Source organism: Lynx rufus, unplaced genomic scaffold (assembly GCF_022079265.1).
Source record: "Lynx rufus isolate CCGP_SWC_20201006 ecotype Redwood Valley unplaced genomic scaffold, mLynRuf1.p SCAF_17, whole genome shotgun sequence".
In the NCBI taxonomy this organism is placed as follows: domain Eukaryota; kingdom Metazoa; phylum Chordata; class Mammalia; order Carnivora; family Felidae; genus Lynx; species Lynx rufus.
In genome coordinates, this window is record NW_025814831.1 from 41562862 (window position 1) to 41580836 (window position 17975).

The 17975-nt window shown below is 34.9% G+C and overlaps 1 protein-coding gene across 1 annotated transcript in view; it reads right to left on the reverse strand.

Moving 5' to 3' along the window:
* Positions 1–17975, reverse strand: part of LRRC9 (leucine rich repeat containing 9) — a 106496-nt gene that overhangs the window by 16817 nt on the left and 71704 nt on the right. The window contains exons 23-28 of the mRNA XM_047080142.1: positions 16319–16449; positions 14258–14366; positions 13434–13573; positions 9744–9880; positions 4946–5163; positions 738–806 (exon numbers count right to left, since the gene is read on the reverse strand). Of these exons, the coding sequence (XP_046936098.1) occupies positions 738–806; positions 4946–5163; positions 9744–9880; positions 13434–13573; positions 14258–14366; positions 16319–16449 (804 nt within the window). The remainder of the gene's footprint in view (positions 1–737; positions 807–4945; positions 5164–9743; positions 9881–13433; positions 13574–14257; positions 14367–16318; positions 16450–17975) is intronic.

Below are 17975 nucleotides of genomic sequence, written 5' to 3' on the forward strand. Positions count from 1 at the left end.
GAGAATGCCTGCTGTTCCTCCAGCAGAAGCTCTCCTCCTATGCGGAAAGAATTCACTTAAGCATTTCCTGTTACCAAGTGATGATGATTGCTTATTTCTGGGATCTGTTAGCACGCCCATTTGGCTTTCTCACGAAGGTAAGCAAAGTATTTTCACCTCTCTATCTGCCACTGTCATATTTGTCAATTTGTTCAGATGTTAGGTAAATAAAACTGCTACCTATTTAATCCTTCCAAAGCCTCCAACAGGAAAATATGGCAAATTTATCCCCAAATTAATTTATATATTCAATACAATTCCAATTAAAATGTCAATAAGACTCTCACATAGCTTCAAAAGCTGTTTCCTTAAACTCATAGGAAGTGTAAAGGGCCAAGAACAGCCACGACAGTGAAGAAAGAAAAAGAGGAGAAGGAGGAAGAGAAGGAAAATTGGAGGTGCTTATTCTCCTGGACACCAAAACTTAATATAAAACTTTAATAATTAACACAGTATAATGCTGGTACAGGGATTGACAATAGTCCAATGAATACAACATAGAATCTGGAAACAGATCCTTTTATATGTGACAATGGAAGATTATATTATAACAAGTTGTAAGAGGACAGTATTCAATAAATTGTGCTTGGATAACTGTCTATACATATGGGAACAGATAAAAAATTCTCACATATAAAAATTAATTATATACAACTATAAATAAATTAACTGATAAATTAGAAAAATAACATACTCACTGGATTGCCATAAACTGTAAGCTCTCTGAGAGAAGAGATACCATCAAGTTTTTCCAGTTCTGTCATATCCTGTTCCAAAGTTAATAAGTTATTATTTGGTTAGATCCAAAATCTTCAAATATACACTGATTTGAAGTAATCATATGTAAGTGTTGGACTACAGCTAGCTCATGGCTGAATTCTCCAAAGTGAGCTTGAGTGACAAATCCTGTAATGTTGATTAAGGACAGATCTATGTACAATTAATTCAAAATGCATGATTGGTAAAGACAATATTCTAACATGGGATATAGGCCATATAGCAGCACTTGCAAGAAAAGACCAAATTTCTTCTCAGAAAAGTTATGATCTAAAGCTGAGATTATAGTTGGTTAATTCCCCAGAGGATTGACCCAGAAGTGTGGAAAAGAAGGTGAATCCAGTCTAAATAATTTTAAACACACCTTAGCCATAAAGGCACATGTGATACTGAATGGACTGCATCCTGATACACTTTCTGGGAGTATTTATAGTTGAAAAACTATTTTTCTGGTTGAATGACTTGTCTTCTGTATGGATGGGATTATTTAACATTGTCTATTTATCATTGGTGAAACTTTGTGAGTATATCTTAAGTTTTGCAAAATTATTTTTTATATGCTATTTCTGTAAAAATTTAGGCAACAAGCTCAGCTTCAGTTTGCTGCTAGTTTATAGTAATAACATAAAGTTATTGATATGCTCCTATTCTTATTTGGATTGACAAGTAGACATAGCCAATTCATCTACTAACTATAAAAACATTTAGACCTATTTTAGACCATTTGGAAGTAGAATTTGACTACAGTGATTGATCTTTTCAATTTTGATCATAGAAGTCTCATAAATTTAGGATGACTTTGGAAAATCTCTGACAGTCAGTTATCTATAGAGATATTATGTATTTGACCCACAGGTAGTTCCTATTTGTGGAAGCAAAGCATGACTGGAAAGCATAGAAATATGAAAAGTCTTTTTCTCAATCATCTTCTCAAATGAAACAGAGTACAACAGTGTTTAGTAGTGAAGTATTTCTAATCAAAGATGTCAAGATATTAATATGAGAAACAGAGTGTTAAATACGTGGATGATAATGCTGGTGTAAAGATATATCAAGAAAACTAATATGTTCATAATTGGGAAAGAGGGCTAATGGCTTCCTATTTATTTATTTATTTATTTATTTAATGTTTATTTTTTTTTATTTTTGAAAGAGGGAGCATGAGTGGGGGAGGTGTAGAAAGAGAGGGGGACAGAGGATCCGAAGCAGGCTCAGAGCTGACAGCAGAGAGCCTGTTGCAGGGCTTGAACTCCTGAACCATGAGATCATGACCTGAGCTGAAGTCAGATGCTCAACATTAACCAAAATATAATGGTTGTTATCTTTTGAGTACATTCTCAGAATAAGCACTTATGGCAATCATAGTAATAGCTTAGGTAGCAGCTAGTTAGGCTCAGATTGGGGCCTTTCATTTAGGGCAAGAAATAGCAATGGACTATTTCCTAGAGTCATTTCCAGCTTCAGGTGATTACTGGGATGTTTAATTTTTTTTTTTCAACGTTTATTTATTTTTTTTTTGGGACAGAGAGAGACAGAGCATGAACGGGGGAGGGGCAGAGAGAGAGGGAGACACAGAATCAGAAACAGGCTCCAGGCTCTGAGCCATCAGCCCAGAGCCCGACGCGGGGCTCGAACTCACGAGCGCGAGATGGTGACCTGGCTGAAGTTGGACGCTTAACCGACTGCGCCACCCAGGTGCCCCGACTGGGATGTTTAAAAGTAGACACGGTTGTCTGATGCCAGATAGGGGAGTCATTTAGACACAGGAATCAACTAGGACTGTAAAGCTGAATTAAATAACTCACCTTTCAGTTGTGTTTCTGGTATTTTACTTGCAAGGGCAGGACTACAGGCAACAATTTTCCAAATCTACATTATGGGTCATGATGGCTAAGTGAAAAGCTTCACACTAGAATCTGTTATCAAGGATATGCAGTTTATGGAAGATTTTAAAGTAGGTTAATGTAGGGCTGCATATACCTTCATTTGAAGTGTTTTCCTAATTTTTCTAAGCCTTTTCCCTTCTATTCTAGAAGTCTTTATCAACCCAAGGGTTGATCTGATTGCCCATTTGTAGAAGTTGATGCTGGTGTCACCTACCCATGTTGGTACGAATACAGAGGAAAAAAATCTCTCCCCCAAAGAAAATTTGAATGGGGAGTTTACAATTTTGAAGAACATAATATTTTCAGTTAAACAGAATCTCTAACTTAACCTTTTTACACATCTCAGTTCATTTTTCCCAGCTGAATGTATGTTCATGTTAAGGTACTATAATATTAATAGAATAAGTTTGATGGTATAATGATCAATCTAAGTTCTAGGAAAAATACTATTTCAAGAATAAAAATAAACAAAAGAGGACTGATCACTAAACAATCAATACCCCTTCACTCGGTGACATATGTATAATTTCCCATGGTTTATCATATAGTTTGTCCATTAGCTATATTAAATTTTGATAATAAATAACCTTGACTGGGCATTATCCTGCTTGAGTTACTAGAGAGGAAGTTGTTACAATAACCATTCTGCCATTCATTCATTCCTGTAGGGATTTAGGAGGGTGGGGAGGGGGGGCACAGATACTCCTGGGAAAAAGCAGGTTCCCTGGTCTAATCTCTCTGTTATGCTGATAAATAGCTGTGCTGTCAAATGGACCAATGATATTTACTAGGAAAAAGGTCCTTATTTATGAGATGCTCTTAGCAGTACCTCCCTGGTTAAGGACTGCTTAGAGCAAATAAACCTAAAAGTATAGAATTATCAGGCATGGCTCCCTATAAAATATCATGTAAGCTCAAGTATAAAGTGGAGGTATTTCATAAATGAAACACTCCCTTGTTATAAGAGATCACTCACACAAAATCTGTCACACATAATCTCCCTTGGAGATCTTATATTTCAATGTAAGCTAGACAGTATGTAAAAAGAAAGGATCTGAGAAGCCACAGTAATGTCCCAGACCCTGTGTATCCTTGAAATTATTAGTAAAGCTTGAAACTGGGTATGATCTGATTCATGTTAAGTCTGATATGACAATCCTTTGTGTCAGTTCAGCTGCTATTAATGGAAAGATTTTCCATAGGATTGCAATTTTCCCAGTTTAGATTTCCTCTGAATAAAGCTTTGCAAGAATCATTGCCAGTTTGGAAGGCTTTTCTCAGATGAATGTTGTTTGAACCTTGATAAATTAGTTGTATGCCATTTTTCTCTGTATGTATATTTCCTAGTTGCTATGTAGAAAAGGACAGTACTCATGATTTCCTTCTAGCCTTGAACAGGCTTTTATATCACTATAGAAAAGACTTTCTAAACTGTAGCAAGTAGAGCCACAAACAAATATTGATTGCATAATTACTATGTACCAGTTACTATGCTATATACTGATCAAATGTGGGGAAGATATACTTGGTCTCTGTTCTTGGCTGACAATCCACATTTTATTTTGTCTTTGAGGTTGTCTTAGAGGTATAGGCAAAAGCAGTAAAATTGGTAAGAGGTGGGCTAACAGATCATCACCAAAGCACTAAGAGAAATGTTAGGGCTGTATAAGGTTATATATACCTTCAACCCTCTTATCTGCATACTGTGTCTGGGCAGAGAGTCTGGTCAGGCTCACTGGGACAGGACATTGGAGATAGGTTGAAATCTGAACAGGTAAAACTAAAGCAGGACCTTACATGAGAAAGTCTTGAGTCAGTAGAGATGGAATATTAAAGTCAGGTCAAGGTCCATTATCAGGAATTGAGTCAAATATCAGGTAGACCAAGGACATATGCCAAGTTTAAAGAACCAGAGGAAGTCTGGGATTGAGATGTGGAAATAAATAGCTTGGAACAAGAGCAGTCAAGAACAAAAGAGATCTCTTAGGACTGCTGGAGGAGCCTTAGAACATTTAGAGCTAACTTGTTTTTAGTAGGTGGATACATGTAGGGTTGGTTGGGTTTAAAATCTAGGAGCAGAGTGGACATCTTTGCATCACAGACTATATGTCTCCGCTTCATGGAGTATTTACATGGCATATAAATGATAAGTAACACAGTAGCAAAGTTTTCATTGATGTGTTTGGAAGCTTTATGTTCAGAGGAGCTAAGTCTTATAATTTCATAACAAAAAAATATGTTACCTGGATTTTATTATATCCTAGGAAGAGTTTCTCAAGTTTTACCAAAGATTGTAGTTTGCTCAGCTCTCGTAGTCTGTTTTCTTCCAGATGAAGTGCCAACAGAGAGCTTGGTTTGGCAAAGGCACTGTCATTAAATGCTCTAATGCGGTTATGGTCCACTACCAATTCTTGAAGGACTACTAAATTGTCAAGTCCTTCAATTTGACTGATTTCATTCCCTGAAGAAAGAGAAGTTATGATAATGTCAAGTGAGCCCAAACTTTTTGAACAAAGGTCTACCTATCTTCCCTTAAATATTTTTTATCAAATGATTTTTTTAAAAGTAAAATGCGAAAAAGAACGTATTTCCAAGGAGAAATAGAAGTGCAGTTTGTGGGAAGGTAGCATTATCATCAAATAACATTTGCTAAAATTTTTCCTTTATGTTTGAGAGATCAAGATGTGAAGTATACGATGTACTGAATTGACCCAATCTGTCTGTTCAGTAATTAAGTGCTAAAATAGTTGGTATTGACAAAAGTAGATGTATAAAAGTACTGCAAAAAAGCACTGCAAAAGATATACTTCTTGAGTATATCTGATTTTTCTAATGGGTATTCAAATAGGTATAGCTAAATATTTTTTAAAATAAATGAATTTGTTTTGTTAGGTTGGAAGAATAAACCTTAATTATGCTGTTATTTATTTCTCAACATATTTTTGCACCACAGCCACATTAAAAAATTAAAAATGAATGAAACATTACATTCTATAAAATCTCAATCCTTTACAACCCATTATTTCTACTGTAGCAATCGATAGCTTTGTAATTATTAATAATAATGATAATGAGAGGACCCTTGGCTTGACAAAATGCTTTTAAATGTGTTTTCTACTAGAGTCTCAAAATGGGACAGGGAAAATATTATTTTTTAATAATCAGAAAACTGGGAGTCAGAGGAATTAAGTGACTTACACAGGGACACAAAAGTGGCAACACCAGGCCTGACCTAGACCTTTTACATTTTAAGCTCAATGCTGCTTCTATTATGCCACACTATATTTCATTCACTATTCATCTTCCTTGTTTGTTATGGGATGAATTGTGACATCCTCCCCGCCGCCACCAAATTTGTATGTGGAAGTCCTAACCCTAGTACCTCAGAATGTGGCTCTATTTGGGGGTAGGGTCTTTAAAGAGGCAGCTATGGTCATTGGGGTGGGCTCTAATCCAGTATGACTGGTGTCCTTATAAGAAGATATTAGGACACAGATGCACATAGAGGGAAAACCATCTGAAAAGAAGTCATCTAAAAGCCAAAAAGAGAGGCCTTCAGAAGTGACTAACCCTGCTGACATCTTGATCTTGCCCTTCTAATCTCTAGAACTGTGAGGAAATAAGTACGTTGTTTGAGCCACCCAGTCTGTGGTGCTTTGTTATGGCAGCCCTAGCAAACTAACATATGACTGAACGTGTGATTCCATGATGTTGGAATTCTTCTTGAAATGTAACATATTTCATTGAATTTAAGACAATAACAGTTGTCAAGATAGGTCAGTATTTTATGTATACTAAGAGAAAAAAACTCGGTTAGGTAAACTATGACATGCTATCCATTAATGTATGGTCAGATTTCAGATATGTTAAAAAATAAGAAGCAGGTGTCTCAGAATTGGTGAGCTATGGCAAATTTACCTTATTTTGTTCTATTCTTTAGAGAAATTTATAACATCACAGCCTTCAATAAAATTGTTCACAGAACTAAATCACAGACTTTGAAACTTTACGAGTGTCTTGCTTGTAAATGAAGAAAGTTTATGCAAGTCAGATTGAGAAAAGAGACTCAGTTGTGTTAATATATTACTTTCATGAAATTATGCATTTAGACTGTCACCTTTGATATTTTGAGGCCAGTGGTATAAAAATCATTATGGGATAGCTTCTAGTACTGAATAATGTCTGCCATAGCATACTTTTGGCCAGGATTCATTTTAGAAGGCTCATTAAACATATTTAAGAAACAAAACTCCCAAACTATGCTGAATGTGATTTCAGGGATCTTACATTTCTTTAACTAGGAACATTAACCATTGTTTGAAAAACTCACACTTATTCAACTAAATAGTTATGTTTTAGATAAATTTGACTCCTAATCCTTAAGATTCTAACTTGCTACCGTACAGCCTCACTCTGCCCTTCCCCCAAGATTCACCTTCCTCATCTTCTTGCAAATTTAACATAACAGGTGAAAGTTTGGTTCATAATCTCTCTCTTGTGGACCCTGGCCAGGCTTCATCTTATCATTGTCTTTATTTGTGTACTCCCTTTGATTGATCTCAGAATCATCTCCTCCTGTTCAGTCTTTAACCTAACTCACCTCTTTATAAACCTCTAAATACGCTCATAACTTCACTAGCCACCTTCTGACCTCTTACCTGCTTTTTAGGGACAAGCTCCTCAAGTATGCAACCTCTGTTATCTTCACTGCCCATCCAACCACTTCCCTCTACATTGTTTTCACTTTGATTTTTGCTCTTTGCATGTTTACAAATCTGATCTGACAATTACCAATGTTGTTCTTTTTGTTTAACCCAGTTTCTACTTTCAGTATTTTTTTCAAAGACCTTATTCTTCCTATCATTTGACTTTGAGGCTGTTCATCCTTTCTTTTTCTGATATTTAGAGTTTATATTTCTTGGGAAATCTGGCTGGCTCAGCCGGTAGATCATGTGACTCTTGATCACAGGGTCATAAGTTCAAACCCCACGTTGGGTGTGGAGCCTACTTAAAAAAAAAATGGCCTAAGGTCTGCATTTCTTGGTTTTCTTTCAACATTTCTTATATGATTGCTTTACTGGGTCTTATTTCTCCAGCCTTCTTAATGCTGGGTCAGGGGATTAGTGGGATGTATATAAGGGGAGGGGGTGTCTCCACATCTCTTTTGGCCTTTTATTCTTTCTCTATGTTTACTTCCTAAGTAAGCACATACACTTATGACTCCACTTGTCACCTCCTTTGGTATAATTTTTAGTCTTGACTTTGGTCCATTACTACTGCTTGAAAAAGTTTCCATTTTTACATCTCAAAATTGTCATAACACAACCTGATCATTCCTTACTACAAAGTAGCAGCCTTTCACAATGACTTTATCTAGCTTTAGTACCTCCTTTTGCCCAGGCTCCTAATGAAATCATGAAAACCTCTTGAACTATTTGTCATCTCCTTATATGTTTAATTAGTCAGTAAGTCCTAATATTTCCTTCTTTTAAAATGTATTTTGGAGTCACCTTTTACTCATCCTTCCCACTGACACGACTCTAGCCCAGACCCTTACTATGTCTTTTGTGTGGATAGAAAATGCATGTGCTTTGGCATCAGACAGAGCTGTGTTTCACACCATTCACTGGTGAAAACCATTAACTAGTGCAAACTTAGGTAAATCATTTAACCCCACTGAGATTCAATTTCTTTTTTTGCAAAATGCATAAAAAATTATGGTTTTTTTATGGTAAAATTATTTACCATGTTGAATTGCTGTGTAGATTTTGTGAGATAATCTATGCAAACAAATACTTTACCTAATGACCCAATTAATGGTAGCCATTATTGTCAGAGTCAACTGCCTCACCTCCTGCATAAGGCTGCTCCACTCTGATTTGTCATGCTAGACACAGCAAGAGAACACACTCCCTTTTATATTCTTAGATTAAAATAAACTTTCCAGGGCTAGGTTGTTTGCTTTTTTTTGTACATCAGTGTATCTTAAAAAATTTGTTATTGTTGTGCTCAGTTTCTTGTTCTTTTAAGGCTAAGTCTCCATGGTCTTGAAGCAACTCATAAGCACCTTTGATAGGCAAAAAGATGCATTAAATTTTTAAAAATACGATCTAGAAAAGACTGTCTTTCAGAAAAAAGTTACCATACTCAGATCAACTATAGAGATATCTTCCTACATGTCTCAGTGATGGATCCTCCAACCTTTCTTCTATGCCATTAAATAATTATTGTTAGACTAATGTTTCAAACTGTTTTTTTCTTCTCATTCTACTTTTCTAAAGATTTACAACTCTTACTCATTTTCAGTTGCAAAATGAGCATTATACTTCAAATTGATCATGTTTAGAAGCTTCATAACTCTCTCAGAGAACTGCATACTCTGTTTTTATCAGGTTGGTCCCTTTTCAAGTGTTGGTCCATAGACACCACAGTTGTGCTCTTGTGACTCTTCTCCCCACTACTTGCAAAACTCTTGGTCATGTTCACCTTCCATCTAAGTTCTATCAGTCTTTCAAAGAGTCCCATATATGTTTCAATTTCTCTTTTCTCTAACCTTATTGCACTTAAATTAGAAATGCATAGTTACTCAGAACTGATTCATCTTTCTTTCAGTATATTGCCACAGGTAGATCTTAAATTGCTTTAGAGCAATGATCTTATATATAATTAAAATAATATAGTGTTTCTGTATATTTCTTAGTGCTTAGCCCAATTCTGGGTTTAATAATTACTTGTGAATTTCCCACTGGTTACTTTCTATTGGTTTTTTAACTGAACTGTGATATAAAAATAAATTATGATGTAATACCATATATAGTGCCAGCACATTGCATTTTCTAGGGCTACAGATGCAGTATTCTCTAGCCCTGGAATATTGCATTTACATTATTTATGTAAATAACCCAAGAAAAACCCATTAGCGATTACTAAATATTTTTGTCAATCTGTTTTGCGTAAATGTTGATGCTAATATTTGCATATTAAAACAGGATTACCAAATCAATTTTTAATAATAAACACACTGACAGTGTTGCTACTCACCTTGTAGAAAGAGGAATTTTAAATTTCTTAGTCTATTAAGCTGTAGCTGAATTAAATTACAAATTCCATTATAGCCCAAATGAAGAACTTCTAAACTATGCATTATTGGAGGCAAATTTTCACTGTTTGTTGTATCTCTGAAACACACATGTAAGTTTGAGCCCATAAACTTAGTTTAAAACAAGCTATATCATAAAAAGTCTGATATATACTTACTATAAGTTGAAGTTTAAAAAAATTTACTAGTATATCAGAATTAAATAATATTATCTTTGTATTTTATATAATGATCACTTTTTATTCTTAAAATAAAAACTATTTTTATATAGTAAAGACAAAGTACAGCAAGAATTACTTGAAATGAAAGCAAATGCCTGCACAATCAAGAAAAAAAGATGCATTCAGATTGGAAAAGAATAAATAAAACCGTCTTTATTCTCAGATGACATGATTTTGTATTTAGGAAATCCTAAGGAATCCACCAAAAAACTATTATTGCAGTAATAAATGAGTTCAGCAAGATCAGAAGATAAAAATTAATATTAAAAATTAACTGAATGTCTACATGTCATCAATAAACTGAGCACGAAATTAAGAATTTTACTCACAATAGAATAAAAAAGAACAAAATACTTCAGAAGAAATTTAACAAAAGCAACATAAAATACATACACAGAAAACTACAAAACATTGCTGAGATAAATTAAAGATCTATATAAGTGGAGAAATATTCAATGTTTATTGATTAGAAGGCTCAATGTTACTAAAATGGCAGTTTTCCTCAAAATGATTAATAGATTCCAGGCAATCCGCATCAAAAGTCCAGCAGATTTCTCCCCCCAGAAAAAAAAAACAAAACATCTTATTCTAAGATGGTTATTTATAAGGAAATGTGAAGAACTCAGAATATCCAAAACAATCTTTAAAAAGAACCAAGTTGGAGGACTTATAATCTATGACACCAAAACTTTTAAGTTGTAGTAATCAAACCAGTCTGGTACTGGCAAAAGGAGAGACAGATCAATGGAATATAATTTAAAGTTCAGGAATAAACTTTTACAATTATGGTCAATTGATTTTCAACAAAGGTAACAAGACAATTTGGTGGGGGAAAGGGTAGTATTTTATTTATTTTTATTATTTTATTTTATTTTATTTTATTTTATTTTATTTTATTTTATTTTATTTTATTTTATTTTATTTATTTTTGGGGGGGAGAGAGAGAGAGAGCACTTGCATGGGCAAGGGATGAGGGTGAGAGAGAATCTTAAGCAGAGTCCATGCCCAGCACAGAGCCCGACTTGGGGCTTGATCTCACAAGTGTGAGATCATGACCTGAGCCGAAATCAAGAGTTACTTGCTTAACCGACTGAGCAACCCACATGCCCCACAGGTAGTACCTTAAACAAATAGATGTCCACATGTAAAATGATGAATTTAGAACTAACATTTTACCTCATAACATGCACAAATGTATGAGAAATGTGTCCTGAATGTAAGAGAAAAAACATAAACCTTTTTGAATAAAACATGACAAAATCTTTGTGACCTTAGATAGACAAGGAGTTGTTAGATACAACACCAAAATCACTATCTGTAGGAGAAAAAGTTGGTAAGTTGGACTTTATCAAAATTTAAATTCCTTTAAAAGACACCATTTAAGAAAATGAAAAACCAAGTCATTGACAGAAAATGCTTATAAATGAATGGGGTACCACTTCAAATCTACTAGAATGGTTGTAATAAAAAAGACAGTAACAAGTATTGGTGAGGATGTGGAGAAATGAGAATCTTCATAAACTGTTTTCAGTAATGTAAAATGGTGCAACCACTTTGGAAAGCAGTTCTGGCATTTTCTTAAAAAGTTAAACATGAAATTACTCTATGACCCAGAATTTCACTCTGGTTTCTACCCAAGAGAAAAATACAAGTGCTTGCAAATACTTCTACACAAATGTTTTAGCAGCATTATTAATACTAGCCTCAAAGTATAAACAATCCAAATGTCCATCAACTATTGAATGGATTAACGTCATGTGGCAGAGCAATACAATGGAATACCTAACATATTCAGCCTTAGAAAGGAATGAACTATGAATACATGCTGAACCTCAGAAACATTATGCTAAGTGTAAGAAGTCAGATACAAAAGACTACATATTATATGATTCTATTTATAGGAAATGTCTAGAAAACACAACTCTACAGAAAATGGATTAATGGTTTCTTAGAGCTAGAGGTGGGAAAGGGAACTGGCTGCAAATGGACAATGATGGATATTTCTGGTGTGTGATGGAAATGTTCTAAAAGTATGTTGCGGTGATAGTTGCACAGTTACAAACTTAGTAAAAATTATACACTTAAAATGAGTAAATATGGTATGTAAACTGCATTTCAGTAAAGTTGTTGAAAAATATGAATAGCCCCCAATATAAATGATGTGTATAAATGAAATGTTCATTGCAGTTTTGATCAAACTAACCACAAACTGGAAACAACCCCATGGCTCATCAATAATAAATGAATAAAAAAATAAGATTATTCTGGGGATTTTTCTATCTATAATACCCTCCATATTTTTTTGCTCTCACAGATTAACAGTTGATTATATTGTCTTTGATCTTAATATATCCTAAAATAGATTAAAGAACACAAAAAATGGATAAACAACTGTCATATAATCTATATGATGGTATACAACACAGCAGTAAAATGAAATGAATTACTGAACTTGCAACTACATAGATGAATCTCAAAAGAATTATGCTAAGTGAAAGAAGCCAGATACAAAAGACTCCTTACTATATGATTGTAATCATATGAAATTTTAGAAAAAGGCAAAATTATAGGGATAGAAAGCAGATCAATGTTGTTTCCAGGACCTAGGGTGTGTGGGGGGGGGGGCGGGGGGAGGGTATTATAACAAGATACAAGTTTCTGGGATGGGAATAATTCCATTGAAGGAATGGTTATGTGACTGAATACATTTGTCAAAACCCATGAAACTGTACACTTAACCTGGAGAGTTTTATTATATATAAATTATACTTCAATAAATATAGATGAAAACACTAGGAATGCTCTTCATTAGGATAACTGGAATGAAAGTATTTTGTCTTGGATATATATCTTCACATTCTACCAAAAATGTGTAGGAAGGTGGGAGGTATGTCCTCATTTTCTTTATAAAGTATCTTTTCCATTGGTGCTGGGGCATTAAGTGACCAGGTGAATTATTTAGAAACACAAACAAAACAAAAGTTACAAGAAACCTAAGTTCATGCTACTGGGTAAGGAAGGAGTTATTTTGTGGGGTGATGAAACGCTCTGGAATTAGATGGAGGTTGCATTGTAGTTGTATAACTTTGTGTATATACTAAAATAAACACTGCATTGTACATAGAGTGAGTGTTATGCTATGTGAATTGTATCTCAATTTAAAACACATTAATCATACAACATTTCTTCATTTTCTTTTTTTATATAATGGGTATGAAATGTTGGAAGCAGGGAAAAAGCAATGACAAAGGGCTATTTTGAGTATCTTTTTATTTGTGACATTTATTATTGGCATGTAGCTATTAAATATCAAGTAAGAAAAATGTACGTTACTGCTATCACTAATGTGACTTACTGCTTTTTAAACTCCCAACAAAAATTGTATATAATTGTGAGAAAAAAGAATAGTACCTGTTTATTTTTGAAGTTCCTTGTTGTCCATAGCCACTGGAAGGCACTTTCTGGTAGAGTAGCTGTCTGTTGGTCAAGTGAGTCTGAGGTTTTAGTCTGGGCATGATTGATTCAATATGATTATAGTTGAGGCATAAGACCTACAGAAAGAATACCTTATTAATCAGATGTTCAAATATGAATGCTGTATATATATCTTTAGTTTGAGATTATCAACATCCTAAAAACTATTAAGATGTAATGGATTATACAACATAATATAATAATATATCAGTGTTAAAATGGCACAAATTGTCTGTATTTAGCTTTGAATGTGTTTTTTTGAATAATCTGACTTGCTAAGAAATAACAATATTTCAAATAAATAATGGAGACCCCAGAAAGCTGCTCAAGCTTCTCAATCTGCACTCCTGATTTCTCCAAGCCCCATATAGATGAAACAATTGTTTAGTTGGAGAGATCACCACTTCCCTATGTTTAAAAGGCTTTTGTAGATGGCTCAGCCAAAGCTATAAGACAGGAGGCAATAAGGCTGCTTTGAGAACCTCAGTGTCCTCCAATTTCATTCCATACCCACACGGTAGAGGCACCCTTCTATCCCGTCTCCTACTGCAGAGGAAGATTTACTGCTTATAAGACAATCACATAACACTGAGGTCAACCAAAATAATTTTGGAAAGTAGTACTTTCTCTTGCTTGGTGAAAAAAAATTTTAGGAATAATTTCTTTAATAACACAAAAATATATTTTAACCCAAAGTAAATAAGATTACAACTCACACTGAAAACCTTGAAAGAAAAAAGTAAAATCTGTGAGTGACTCACCTTCACATTAGGCAGATAGATTAATCCACTGAATGAGGTGAGATTATTGTTTTGTAGATTCACATTACATACATTTCTAAATTGGTCAACTGGAATCAAATCCACAGTTCTGAATTGAGATAAATACATTCATAATTTTGATAGGAAAATTATATAGGTGAATCATTCATGTACAATCCCAAAAACATGAAAAAAATGCCTCTATCTGACAAGTGCTATGAAAAATAATTGCCTTAGTGTAAAATGTATGGGTTAAATAATTGGATAAATACATGTTTTGTTGGACATTTATGTAAGAAAATGACACAGAATTTGAATGCTTTAAAAACCATGTCTATTACCACATAAACATAGCACTATCACAAAGCAACTTTTAAGGTAAACATCCCTATTTCTTTATAAATTTACATACATATTCATGAAATTGTGGTGAAGTTGATATAGTAAATCATAAGATTTTCAGGTTATAAACTGCAGAGGATATATGTGAAACACATTATTTCTGAAATTCCAGGAAGACATTAGAGATGGGAAAGAAAAGGGGAAAGAAAGCAGGTGAGGTCTTTGAAAAAAGAGTTTTCTATGCAATCTCCTGAAAACTTTTATGGCATTCCACTTTGCAAGAATGCTTTGGTAGTTAAAAATATGTTTGATTCCTAGTCCATGGCTTTCTTGGTCCTTTGAGCCTTAATAGAGAAGAGCATAAGGGTAAATTATGTTACCCTAACTACTTTTTTAAACAAATCCTAAACCCTGTAGTTATAATTATGGCATACTTTTATCCATTAATAAATCATTCATTCAACATATTTTAATTAGTATTTTCTAAGTGCAGACAATGTATTTGGAAAAGCTATAACAAATATGAAAAGATACTGTCTCTGTCCTCATGAAATGGGATCCAGAAAAATTAAAATAAAAAAGGAAAAATGATATAATAGAGTTAGATGTAATGGAATATTAGAGAGAAAAAAAACCTATCTGGGGAAGTCAGCACCCAGTGGAGCCTTCAAATGAGCCTTGGAGAATTTATAAGCATTTGTCAGGCAAATTAGAAAAAGAGTTCCAGCTAGCAGAACAAGCATAAGCAAAGGCAGAAATGTGAAACAGCATCTTGTGATTGAGATTAAGGAACTAAAATATTTTAGAATTTCTGGAGTATAAAGAGTAATGGGCAGTGAAGGTAAGGGTTATAAGAGATACAAATAGAACAAGTCTTCTATGCCATACAAAGGGATTTTACATTTTACTATAGACAGTGGAAAGCCACTGAACAATGTTGAGAAGGGAAGTGACCTGATAAAACTTGCATCTTAGAAGATGGTATGGATTTTCAGGAAAGGTTATATAAGACAAAAACCCAAAACTATCATCAAGAGAGTTTCTAAAATAGTTCATTTCCCAACCTAGGCCAAAGGTAGTGACTACAGAAAGAAGAGGGGAATTATGAGACATACTTATAATATGGACTCTGTAGAGCATGGTGATCAATTATAAATGGAGGACAAAGGAGAGAGAAATGACCTTTAGATTTTTGGCTAGGGTGACAACAGATGAATGTTGTCTTCTAGATGCTATCTAAAGAGCAACTGAATTTTCAAGTAAAGAGCTCAGGTTTTGGTTAAATTTAAAGGATCATCATCACAAATTAAAATTATGGCTAAAGATGTCTGTGAAGAGTGCAGAATAACAAAAAAGAGAGGAGAGAAAAGGATTTATTTGCCAGGAGGACAGTGAGAAGAACATCAGAAGAATGGTAGCTTTAGAAGTCAGATTTCACTGGGTTAAAGTCATATGTGAGGAGCAAACCTAGTCTATTCTAATTTTAAAAGCTTGGTTATTAGAGAAGAAGACATAGGATGTCTTAGATTACTGACATTTTAAATCATACTGTGTGATAATGCACTTTAATCAGTGGTGAAATTAGCATGAGATTTTGAAGTAGGGAAGATGACTTTCTGAATTATTAGTTATATTTGGATAAGGTGAATAAAAACCTTAGATAATTACAATAATTGCATATTTAATTATATCAAAAAGCATATAATAAAATGATTGCACCTGATGGATGATGAAGTCCAACTGAGTTCTTGCATTTGGGTGAAGTTTGAATGTCCTTGTCGTTCTGCAATCATGTCAGAAGTAAGTCTGCCACCAAACAAGTCTTTTGCACACTCAGTCTCTGGTGGTTCCTACATATAAGGACATTTAGAAAGTGATGTCTTCTCTTACAGATGGCTAAATGATATTAATTCTTTGGTTTTAGGTCAAAATGGAGTGGACTCACTTCTCCCTATTCCTCCTACTAAATACAGCAAAACTCCTATACATTAGAAAATAAATATAAGGAGACTGAAAGGTGCAGACAAGAAGGCAGACTGGCTAGGGACCTTGGGACTGAGGAATGATGCTGTGAGGAGTCCGCTGGTCTATTGTTGTGATTTATCATAAGAAATATATATTTGGCCTTTATCCACTGTTCCTGGCCTGGCCATATGGTTAGGCAGAAGAGCAGTGGAAAACTGGTCTATTAAAAGATGCCCATATGGGGCATGGCCCTATGGAAATTTGAGGAGTACATTAAAGTAGGACACATTGATGCCCATCAGAACTCCCTTCCAGGTTTGAAAGGTGATTGGATTTGACAGGCAGATATCCCCATATGCTCACTTAAGGTGGCCACCTGGGTTTGTGAAATAGGTGAATACTGGGGGTTAATAGCAATGCAGAGATGGACTGAATCTAGACATCTTTATCTTGCACCCTCTGAGGCACAGAATACCAATAAGAACTGTTTTGTCTGCCAGCAAAAGGGACAGAGACTGCAGATGGCCATGTGGCAGATTTCCCTGGTGGGAAGACTTTGAACAAACTTGGCAAGTCAGACTCATTCTGGTAGCCCTAACGGGCTACAAGAGAGTCTTGACAGAAATAGATACAGACTCCGGACTGGGTTTTGCTTACCCACTGGTAAATGCAAATGCTCAGAGTGCTGAAAAAGAACAGAGACAGAAGATATCATGCGAATTTAGACAGCTGACTGTTCTTTCTTCAGACCAAGGAGCACACTTGACAGCTCATAATGTCCAACAGTGGGCAGTAAGATATCCTACTCAAGAGTAATAGCTCGATGGAGAATTGGAATGGGCAGTTAAAACGTCAGTTGTCTAAAGCAAGAAGATAAAGTATGAAGGGCTCACATTCAGTGTGAACATGAGTGGGGCTAAAGCTATCCCCAGTGGATAGACTTCTCTGTTTTTCTGGTGGCTCTGGGGAAGGATGCTGGTGTGACTATGCAATCCTTGCTAAGGGAAGGTGATGCTCATATACCACTATCCTTTTTATTTTTCTCCACATCACCTCAACTTTTATTTCCTACCTGATCAGGGACTATGGCTAGAAACAGGGATGATTCCTAAGCAAGAAACTACAACTATGTTTTTAAACTTTATGTTAAAATTCTTAAAGGCCTGATGGGGGTGGGCTTTGTCTTCACCCCATCTGGCAAAATTGGGGTTAACAGTGAATGTTAGTTGTATTGTCTGGGGGGCAAAAATAGCTGATCAGTCCTGCACCTGTATAATCTCACCCCATCTGACTGAGGGGGATGCACTTACTAGACTAATATTGTTGTCTGCAATCTAGGCCAGCACAGTGGCCCAGCCTATTGTCCCTTCCAAAGGGGGAAAATTTGGGTATAAATGGAGAGAAGGAGAAA